This window comes from Micropterus salmoides, unplaced genomic scaffold (assembly GCF_014851395.1).
Source record: "Micropterus salmoides isolate LMB-PRFRI ecotype aquatic unplaced genomic scaffold, ASM1485139v1 Ms_hic_scaffold_600, whole genome shotgun sequence".
Taxonomy (NCBI): Eukaryota; Metazoa; Chordata; class Actinopteri; order Centrarchiformes; family Centrarchidae; genus Micropterus; species Micropterus salmoides.
The window spans coordinates 1-10,577 of NW_024044350.1; the positions used below are offsets into that span (position 1 = coordinate 1).

The 10,577-nt window shown below is 42.1% G+C and overlaps 1 protein-coding gene and 1 long non-coding RNA gene across 8 annotated transcripts; both read right to left on the reverse strand.

The window, feature by feature from the left end:
- Positions 1-9: 9 nt before the first annotated feature.
- LOC119890895 lies at positions 10-6,650 on the reverse strand. 5 transcript variants are annotated; one of them, XR_005442336.1, is made up of 7 exons: positions 6,043-6,507; positions 5,304-5,586; positions 3,995-4,270; positions 3,245-3,313; positions 3,078-3,153; positions 1,967-2,080; positions 10-81 (listed from the first exon to the last, which is right to left on the reverse strand). It is a non-coding gene; the product is annotated as an uncharacterized LOC119890895 (long non-coding RNA). The 5 variants fall into 5 exon arrangements; XR_005442338.1 differs by lacking the exons at positions 10-81; positions 1,967-2,080 and adding exons at positions 2,855-2,987; positions 6,520-6,650 and having other exon boundaries at positions 6,043-6,214; XR_005442335.1 differs by lacking the exons at positions 10-81; positions 1,967-2,080 and adding an exon at positions 2,855-2,987.
- A 61-nt stretch (positions 6,651-6,711) lies between these two features.
- Positions 6,712-10,254, reverse strand: LOC119890896 (G2/M phase-specific E3 ubiquitin-protein ligase-like). Of its 3 annotated transcripts, none has more exons than XM_038702310.1 (7): positions 9,971-10,254; positions 9,266-9,489; positions 8,047-8,255; positions 7,698-7,773; positions 7,446-7,549; positions 7,019-7,227; positions 6,712-6,855 (listed from the first exon to the last, which is right to left on the reverse strand). In XM_038702310.1, the coding sequence occupies exons 3-7, from the start codon at positions 8,106-8,108 to the stop codon at positions 6,719-6,721; spliced, it is 588 nt and encodes a 195-aa protein (XP_038558238.1). In that variant the 5' UTR covers positions 8,109-8,255; positions 9,266-9,489; positions 9,971-10,254; the 3' UTR covers positions 6,712-6,718. The 3 variants fall into 3 exon arrangements, with proteins under 3 accessions (XP_038558238.1, XP_038558236.1, XP_038558237.1); XM_038702308.1 differs by having other exon boundaries at positions 7,019-7,314; XM_038702309.1 differs by lacking the exon at positions 9,266-9,489 and having other exon boundaries at positions 7,019-7,314.
- Positions 10,255-10,577: the final 323 nt, after the last annotated feature.

Genomic DNA, 10,577 nt, shown 5'->3' on the forward strand with positions numbered 1-10,577 from the left:
ACTAGTGGTCCACGCGGTCCTTGTGGTCCGGACCGGTTGCCGAGGGGTCCGTTGCTGGTCCGTTGCCACTGCACACCTCCTCTGTATAATAAAGCTTTATTTGTAGAGCACTTTTCAACACGGGGAACAAAGAGCTTTAAAACAATCATCTGTCAATAAAGGAAAATAAATGAGCATCACACAGTGAAAGCTTTTTGTAGAAATGTGTCTAAGAAGTGAGATGAAACCAGGAGCAGACTCTGAGCCGTAGGGGCCTGACAGCAGAGACCCTGTCCCCTTTGGCTTTGAGCCTAGACTTTGGAGCAGTTAGCAGAGCCCTACTAGAGGATCTCAGTCTGCGTCCTGGCTCATATGGGGAAAAGCTCAGAGAAGGTGCGTGCCCATGTCTGGCCTTAAAAGTGATCAGAAGGATTTTAAAGTGTGCGTCCTAAAAGAAAATCTTTAGTTTTATATCATTACATCAACAATTGTGTGGCTGCACAGTTACAACAGTGGTACTCACTAAATGTTGGTTTAGGATACGACCATTGGAATAACATGAAACTTTCCTCTTTCATTAATGTAGAGTTATGACCAGCAGGGGGCATAATAGACTAGCCTATACCCTTAATCCTGATGAAATGGTAAAATAATGACAATGTCCTGATTTTAACCAGGTGCGCGGGTGGGAACTAACATCATTTAAGATTAATTATCGACCAAGTCTTAATTGAATAGCTGGAATATCATACAGCACAGAAAGCAGTGTGAATACCATTTAAACTGCCTACTGAAGTCATTCATTAACAGAAACGTTACCATCTGCATCTGACTCTACATCAAAAACACCCACAGAGCTAGACAACCACGAGAAAGGTTTTTATTTCAAAGATACCCCATCAATTGCCCGTCATTGGCCCATGGGTTTATAATGCAATCCAATAAACACCAGCAGAATAACCAGAGATCAATATCTTCCTGCCTAATCTCAACAAAAAATATCATTATATCCTTCAAAACACAACATTTATTGCAGGGCTACATTAGGTCCAAAGCCTGTAAATGCCAAGAGTGAAAGTAACCCCTACAGCCATCCCATATGCCACTGAGGGCTCAGCTGCAGGATTTAGCACATTTTTGATGTGTAAAGAGGACACGGTATCATATCAAGTCTGGCATTTCCCCACAATAGCGTATTGCAGCGGTGCATTTCAAGGCAGATGGAGTTGCTTGAGAGGTGCAAGTAGAGAAGACAGGGGTTGAACTCAATCGACTGTTAGGAGTCTGTGGGTTTCTGTTTACATGGTGCAGAAAGGCATAAATAAATTAAACAACGTGACAAGCGCTGTGTCTTGGCGAGGAGAACGAGGGATGAGAAAGGTAGGTGTCTCAGAAGGACCATCTCTCCTTTGCGGCGTCCATGTAGAGGGTGGATACTCTGATGGGAGTTATAACTAGTGGACTCCTTATTTAAGTCCTATTGCACACGATGCTCAGGCTGTTCTGTGACCTTTGTCTGGTAAGTCAAATATACCTCAGCAAAATCCCACACTGCTAATGTTAAATGACTGGTATAGTAGGGCAACTTCAACATGGGTGAACTAATTCTGCATTTAGCATCTAATAATGTTTAGTTGATTGTAATTTCACATTCCTTTAAGGCAATTCTAAAGGTAAAGCTGGCAAAATGATATTATACGTGCTATTGTTTGTTACTGTAAGTGCCATTAACCTCCATTCCTCTCCTAGAACACATTAATTCGTCACGTATTTGCACTGGGAAACACTGTTCCTTCATTACAATAAACAATAGGAAATGTTTATTTTTAGTCGACACATAAATGTTTCTACCAGGTAGCATGTTCTAAATTCCTTTAGGTCCTAATGCCTGAATGAGCACTGTGAATATCATCAACTATTAAATGCCATTAAGGATCTGTTTTGTGAGTTTATTTACAAAAGCTCAACTCTCTTTGTTATGACTCACCAGTTCCAGCCATGGTACTATCCATTCTGAATGAAAGAAGTGGTTACAGGGCAGCTGTCTGAATGGCTCTCCCACTGCGAAGTTCTCTGTGCACTGGACACTGCACACAGCAGTCTACAGGAGAAAAGAAATGTTTATCAAGACCCCTGTGGTTACTAGGGGTGGGGAAAATAAGTACATAAATCGATACTTCACAGGGTTTATTATCAATGTGCAACTAACAGACTGTATATAAAAAAGCAACTAATGATTTTCACTCGCACAGTGTGAGCACGGTAACATTAACAGTTGGCTCCCTCTCCTCATTCTGCAAAGGACACCTACGTGACAGGCAGCAGAAAATGACAAGCGAATGTGAAAGCAAGAGGAGCAGAGGAAAATACGAGCAATAAGCTGTCAGTGTGGCAGTAAATGTACAGTGTAGGTCGAGTGTGTCCGCTAATAATAAGTCTGTTGTTTCCCTACTTGCTGGAAAGTGAAGGCAGTAAGCGCCAGCAAACATCTCCCCTGGGCTGCAGACTTCTGAACACTGAAATGGAAAGCTAACAGTACATTAATACACTAATAATAATCAATACACCGAGTACATAAATTAACAAAATGTCCATGGTACTAAAAACAAGATCACAATAATCAACTTACAAGACTCCACACAACACAATAACTACAGTAGACGAGACAAAAAAAAGAGCAGATCTATTTCCGTAAGGCGGAGTGAACATGGTGTGGTTGGAGCATTGTAAAGTGCGTAGTTCAACATGTATCTGCATCTATACTAATAGCAGCAGCATCAGAAATAAAAATAGCAGCAACAGGAGTCACTAATAATGCTATGTAGCTACATTTATAGGACGTAAAGTTAGCTCCACTCACTTTTGTCTCAAACCTGCAATCAGACACACGTGCTGTCAGTTTATCCATTTTGTCTTGCAGCCATTCACATTTCATACTGACAGATGGGAGAGGAGAGATCTTCTCTATCAGCTGGAGGAGGGCCTGTGTTCTGCAACTGACCCAGTAACTACACTGACAAAAACACATCTGTGAGCTGCAAAGAAATGAAAAGGTGGCAGGGAAAAGTTTGAGTTAAGTTCTATTAAGTTTGGTTTACCTGTGTTATCACGGCATCTAACCCTCTCATTCCTCAGGGATTCATTATCCCCTGGATTAGAGTGCAGGATACCGTCCTGAGAGAGACAGACACCACATGTTAATTAGAAACAATGCTTACACTGCCACTAGACCTTACACTGTGAAGCTATTATAATGTAATCTTACCTTGAGAGGGGAGGTAAGCTAGGGAATCCAGAGTTGGCAAAGAGACTGGCAAGAAACTGTTGTATAATCCTGAGACACAGAGAGAAATATACTGTCATCAAAAAGAAGAACAGTTGGGATTGTAAGAGCATAAATGCCACTGTTATTATAAATGGGTGTATGCAAGGCGGAGAAGAGAGCCAAGAGGAGGGTAAAGAAGACTGAAGCTGAACTGCTCAATTACTCCCCCCTCCACAGCAGGTGAGCGGTCTGGTCTACCGGTATCTCCTCTAGCTGACACGGAGAGACTGACTGGGAAACAACAAGGGAACAGTACAGAGGCATGGCCAAAACATTATCTATGGCTAGACTACCAATCGGTCCCGCCAGAGTGTCCACATCCTGGACTTGTCGCGTCTGTGCACGGCTTGGACCGAATCGGTTAGCAGGAACTTTTACTCTTTCTTGCCAATTCAGAACAGGAACTGCAGCCGCAGCCCCTTGTTGAGCAGTGTCGGATCCAAAAATCTCTGCCATGGCTGTGAGCGGTTGTGTTTGCCTCTGAAGACGTCCTTGGACAAATATCTGATATGGCGAGGCCAACAGGGCGCGAGCCACGGTTGTTCCGTTGTTGCCTGAAAACCTCCAGGTCCCGGTTAATCCGTGGCAGGTAAACATAATGCAGCGCCCACAAGTGCAGCTCATTGGTACAGTCAATGATTCTTTCATTTTCAAGGAAGGTGAAAAGCTGGTGGTCCACATTAGTCATACCTCTCCAGAGATCTCCCCAAAGCCTCTCCATCCGCTGGTTATGGACACTTCTGCCCCGGATGGCACTTCCTCTTTCTAATCCACGGTAAATGTTCATGAACAAGCAGACAGCATTGTTTTCTCCCCCATGGTCACACCTTATTCGAGACTCCATACCTAGCAGTGGCTTGAACAAACTGGTCAAACACTGTGCAACTTCTGTTATTATCTGAAGCCTGCAAAAACACAACCGGCCTGCTGAAGCCACAGATTCCGCCATGGATCACTATTCTCCATCTACAAACGAAACAAAAAGCTGTTATTCTGTGTTAAGATTACATTAATAAATTCAGGATACTATGCTTACCCCTGCCAAAAATATAGGGGTGCAGTCAAAGTGCAATTTTGTACATAATGCAGTGTTTCCCACAGGATGACAGCGTAACTGTGGCCGGGGGGGGGGCAGTGGACATTGACTAGTAGCCATGTACAGTGTCCTAACCTCGGCCACCCAGCTGTAGGCTATTCTTAACATAACTAGGCTCCATACATGCTTACTAATAACTTATTTGAAGGTGGGTCTCAGAAATTGACAGCGTCGTGTTGGACAGATTTGTGCAGCCGTGTTTATGATACTAACGTCGACCATTCAGCTTCAGATGGATTCAGTGATCTTCTCTGCGCGGAAAAGCTGGCAACAAGCCTTCCTGCAGCGCATGATCATGTTTTGATTCAGGCTGCACAAAGAGGAGCAGCTGTTTACAGACGGTTCAGTTGTCAATGTGTTTGTGAGAGAGGGGGGAGGTAGCGAGGTGCTGAGCGAATACATGCACTGCACGCAACTCTACAGTCAAATACCACGGATCCATTTCAAATAGTACAAATAATTAAATAATCTTCAATTTGTGGCAGTCAGCGTTGATATTGTGGCGGACCACCACAAATACATTATGTATGGGAAACACTGTCATGTAACGTCAGTCATCAATAATACAAAACAGACACGCAGAAAACATCTCATAATTACAAGTAACATAACAGAGGACACCTCAATTTATAAAAACCTGATGACAGTTCAATAAACTAGGAAAGAAACCTGAATATTAACTTGTGTCCTAACAACATGCATCTGTGCAGGATCTGTGCTTGTTTATTCTGATGTCATCATAGTTCATCAGAAGTAACGCACACCAGTACGGCAAAAACAAATTCATATTTGCATGCAGAATATTCACTCTTAAAGTGAAAAGCTTGCACTGAAGAGCCCTGTAAATGATTCTGTTAGTTGAGTGTTTAGTCTCACTGTAACTAATTTATCATCCGCATGTACCTGATGAGTTTGTGGTTCCCATCTATGTGCCACAGCGAGTTGGGTCCTGCAGCACTGTAGGTTCTCCGGTGCAGTCGGTGAGACAACGCTCTGGATTCACTCCAATCAAACTCTCTCTCACTCTTCTCCTCTGCACTCAAACAGCCATAGCAGCCAGTCTGGCCAAAACAGCATTTGCTCCCATCTCTTCATTTTCTCCAACCGACTGCAGCTTGACTTGACTTCATCAAGTTCTGCATTAGAAAGACGTGCAGACCTCATCAGGTAGGGCAAGTTGAAGCGCCTGGGAGAGAACAGAACTCAATTTCAATCTGAGTGTATCTGCATTTTACTGAACGTGACCATCTTACACAAACTTCTGATAAAGATAACATCAATAATAATAGCAGCTTCAGTGATAACTACACCTTGAAGAAAAAAATAAACACATGTTTAAAAGTTATCCTCAAGAACGTTTTTCCTCAATAATAAACTAAACCAAACTATTGGTTTGGAGTGTAAAGAACATGGCCATTGGTTTTCATGCTCAGAATGACCAAGTGTGTCACCCAAATTTAATGTCTGACCTATATGCATTACATTACGATACTGAACTTTAGCTTATTCCACTTTACCCACTGCCAGCTTGAGAAGTCTACCCATTTCACTGAACATATAGTAAGATAGAAAACAAAAATCTAGTGAATAAATTGACAAAAGAACACAATATTTTGTGTCGCCTTGTAACTGTTGTTCATACCTCAATCTTCGTTTAACTGCACTGACTGATACATCCAGGATTTCAGCAATTTGCGTAGCTACAAATCCACATGAAAGCAGGAATCTCAGGTGTTCTTCAGTGATTAGGTAGCTGGATCGTCCAAAATCACCTGTCCGGACCAATGGGGCTTGATACCCGGAGGTCTCTAATGCTGCCAAAACAGAATACATGACCAGATATGAACCAATATGCATGCCTGTCAGCCACTATTATCAAATTATTGTTTTATAAGGCTCATTTAAAATCGACACAGCAGACAGGACGCAGCATTCTCTCATGATTAGAGCTATATTTGATTACACTCATACAGGTGAAGTTGTGCAGGGATAGAGATGAGATGTTGATGGCGGTGTATTACCCTGGTGTTTTTAGCCTGTGGAAAAACCCTCTACATTTAATGTAGTTTACCTTCAAATACAATTTCTGTCTAAACATAGGAATGAAGTAATAAGTTACCACTGCTTTGCTGCTAAAGGTGCAAGGAAACTTGCATATCATGCACACAGATGAGGGATGAGGCCAGCCGACTTCTTTGTTCCACAGGTGAGCTGGCTGCCTGATTGGCTTACGCTGGTATTCTTACCTTCGAGTGGTTGGGTACGACCAGCCGTCTTATTTTTGTTTTTTCTCGGTTATTTTATAGGGACCAATACATCTAACATAGATAAACTAAATGGGTGTAGAGCAGAGGTTTTGGTAGAGCCTCTCCGGAAAGAGAAGGCAACACTCCTCCATGCAGCAGCGCCACAGCCATCATAACTCCATAGGTTCTGTAGAGACCTCTGTGTAATGCTGCATAATGGAAATGTAGAACAATACATTTTGCAGTGGTTAACAGGTGGCAAATCTCTGCAGAATAAGGTGTTTATAACTCAAATCTAAAATCTTAATCCGCCAGGAATACAATCAATTTGTTAGAATATGACTTAGATTAATGGCATGTGTGGGTACTAACCGTGGCTGTCCAGGGACAGGTTCTTACTGTGGCCCTGTAAATAGGCTGCTATCTCTGAGAGCAGTCGGAAAAACCCCCGTGTAGGGCCCCCCTCATCCACTGAACCTTCTGCTTGCATGAAGTCATCCATAAATATGACGCTTAATTTGGCCTCTGGATTGAAACTCCTTCTTGTAAAGGCTCGCATGGCACCATCCATTATGTTTTCTCTGCATACATTGATCATATTACTGCTGGGCGTCTCTCCAATCCAGACTTTTGATGCCAGAGTTGTCAGTAAGGTTTTCAGATCTGGTCTAGAACAACAACCACCAGAAACCTTTTTCAGGTGGGACTTGCAACATTCAAAATCTGTATGTAGCACTTTATTGGCCTGATGGCCGCGACTCATTTAATCCATTAATGGAAGTATGAAACTAGCACTTACTCGGTAGTTTCTTTGACATGACTCAAATCCAGGAAGCCAGCAGTGGTATCAGAGGACCCAGATGAGATGTTTTGAGGAGGGGTCTCTTCAGGAACCAGAGTGTCCTGACAAAACACAAACACCTGAGTAAAGACATTACCATTAAATACAACATTACAAAATATAGGCCTACAGCTTGCACTAACGTAAGTGTTTAACATACTTTACCTGGGCGAAGAGGGGACATTTTATAAAACACTGCTGTGTGCTTACCCTTTCCTGCTCAGTTTGCAGACTTTGTATGTATTCCTCATCTTGTCTTGTGAAGTGCACGCCACTCATGTAAATCCTAGAGGAAACATTAAAAATGTAAAAACATTATATTAGTAGTTTTATATTCAGTCCCTAGTAAAGACAAAAGCTTACATCAGCATCATCATCTGCTACTTCCACTCTCTCTGTGTCATGAGATTCACGTTCGAGCTGTAAAACATGCTTACTGTTACATTACAATGGCAACAATCGCTTGTCTAACATTTCAAAAGGAAATTACTTTTGGTTGGGTAATAATTTTGATAAAAAATGTTAATTGGATAATGATAGTGCTGATAACTGTACTTACATCCCTCGCCATTGTATTAGGTCTCTCCAGGCAGTTTTGTGAAGTATGGACCTCCTGTACATCCTTCAAAATACCAGAACGCCCCATTTGTTGGCCAAAGATGCAATATGCCATTATGAAATATACAACAAGCCTAGAAAGAGCTTAAAATGGGTGCCCATATCATCTTGGTCCAGGTTTTGGCCAGAGTTCGAGACCTCTTCTGCATCCTAAAGAGACAAAAACAACACGTATTGTTTATTTGATCTGGATGTTTACACTAGAGCCCGACTGATATGGGTTTTTGGGGGCCAATGCAGATTTTAAAGTGATATTTAGATTTTGAAAAGGATTTGGATAATAGACCGCTTTCTGGTATAAACTACACTTAGAACAGGCCGTTTTATAAAACCTTTTCCTAATTGGATTATGTTAATAAAATAGATTACCGTCTCAACAACTGAACATTTAAACAACTGCTCATCAATAAATATTTGCTGCTAGAAGGTGGAACTTTTTCAGCCATCTGTAAACAGAAGCAGCATGTGTATTTTACCTTACACATATTGACCATTTTCAATGCAGCATATTCACATCTAGTTTTATCCCCTTACCAGCACTCTTAATTCTATCCAAAGCTACAAGAAACCATTTCTCAACCATATGGCTCTAAAACACACCGTCTACGATACAGTGACCTGCTCTTGAATGTCTCCAATACTACATGACTGTCTACAACCAGGACTTGCAACTTTGAGATTTCATTTCACTATAAATGAAGCTGATGTTTTCTTTTGTGGTTTTTGTGGTGACGCAGTGTTAACAGGGGAGCTGCAAAGCGCCACCTGGTGGGCAATCTATGACACTCATGACATGAGTGATCTAACTCAGTCTTCTTTTTTTAATAGTCATATTGGATGTTATAAACGGCAATTTAAATGTAATTGGATCAGATCGGCTGGCCGATACATTTGTCGGGTTCTAGTTTACGCCCACAATATACTGCTAAAATTATGCCTGCGTTACAGATTTGATGGTGGTAAAAACCAAACAAACAAAAACCATCTTGCTGTTCTCCAACCTGCTCTTCCAGACTCTCCTTTTAAAAAGTAGAGTGAAAGTTGCTATAACATGGTTCAGTTATATGCATCGGTGTTCCAGCGCATCAATAGGAATGAGCCATTACAGATTCAGATGATTAAGACGACATTCAGCTCAGGGTATGATCAGTGTACAGTACCTTTGGGAGTATATATATAAAGCTGATCGATTCAGCTCTCTGCTGGCTTTCAGCACAGATGGTGATAGTGGACAAACTTGAAGTCTTGTGGTTTCTTTATGACAATCTACTCTTGCCAACTCAAAATCAGTGTCGCCCACTCTTGGAAACGCATTTCTGAGGACAGCGTTGAACTCCTCAGCAGACAAGGACACTGGCACCTTAACTTTTCTTCTAAGCTTCCGCTACAATGAAAATTGCACAAAGAAAAATCACTACAAGGTATTTGTGAAGCAGTCTCTTCAGAACATACAATGCAGTGTTTCCCTTACTCAGCAGTGTAAATTACAGGCAGACCCATTTTGGATTTTACGTCTGATGCTATGAAGGAAATTGTGGGTGGAAAATTCCAGCAGACGAGCTCCGTCTTTTTAGCGACTTTATAAAACGTGGAAAAAGTTACCGGAGCAGACGCATCCAGGGAGAGAGAGGCGGAGAGAGGCGGAGAGAGGCGGGGAGAGGCGGAGAGAGGCGGGGCACGCCGCTGTGTTTGCAGCAGGTGTGTGCGCAAGCGTGAGGAAAAGGGAACTGAAGGGAAAGGGCGCAGATTCAATTATAGTGTAAGCTGTAAAATAAGTGATTAAAATGTCAAATAGAAAATGCCTCCCCACTGCCCAAGTTGTTTGTCTGTGGGAAACACTACAGTGCATATGTAATTAAACATACCTTTTTGTGGGTGGAATGTTTCCATATCAGGATGGAGGAGGAGACCAACTCTGAAAGTTGCAAGTCTTGTTTGCTCCCTTCTCCTCGGTCCTCTGATGGGAGTATTTTGTCTGAACATCCTCAGCCTGAAAAGGTGACAGAAAATGAGAGACCCGGAAATGCAAAGCCAGAAGCCCAGATAGTCAATGTCGCCGGGAAAAAACCCATAACATATCCATAACTAATGGCAAGAGGTAAATTAATGGCAATTAATATTAAGATAGGCCTATTAAATATAATACATGCGAGGTGGCCATTAGGACATCCTCCCCTGCTTTAATCATAAGATGTACTATGTTAAACTTAAGACGGCGCTCGTCTGCAGAAAGGCAGAGTCCCAGCCTAATAAAGCGCTATTAATCCTTCATCACGGTGTGCCACAACCAAACTGAAAGGAAACTTGGCTGAACGCAAAAGCATCTCAATAAATCTGATTTATATGGAAAAATTCAGCTCTTTGCCCCACAAATTTTACCAAATGGATCTACAACTGAGGGCTGACAAACGACAGAATCACCACCATGTAGCTACAGTCGGTGTCTATTCATAGTCGGGGGCCCGGCCAGGG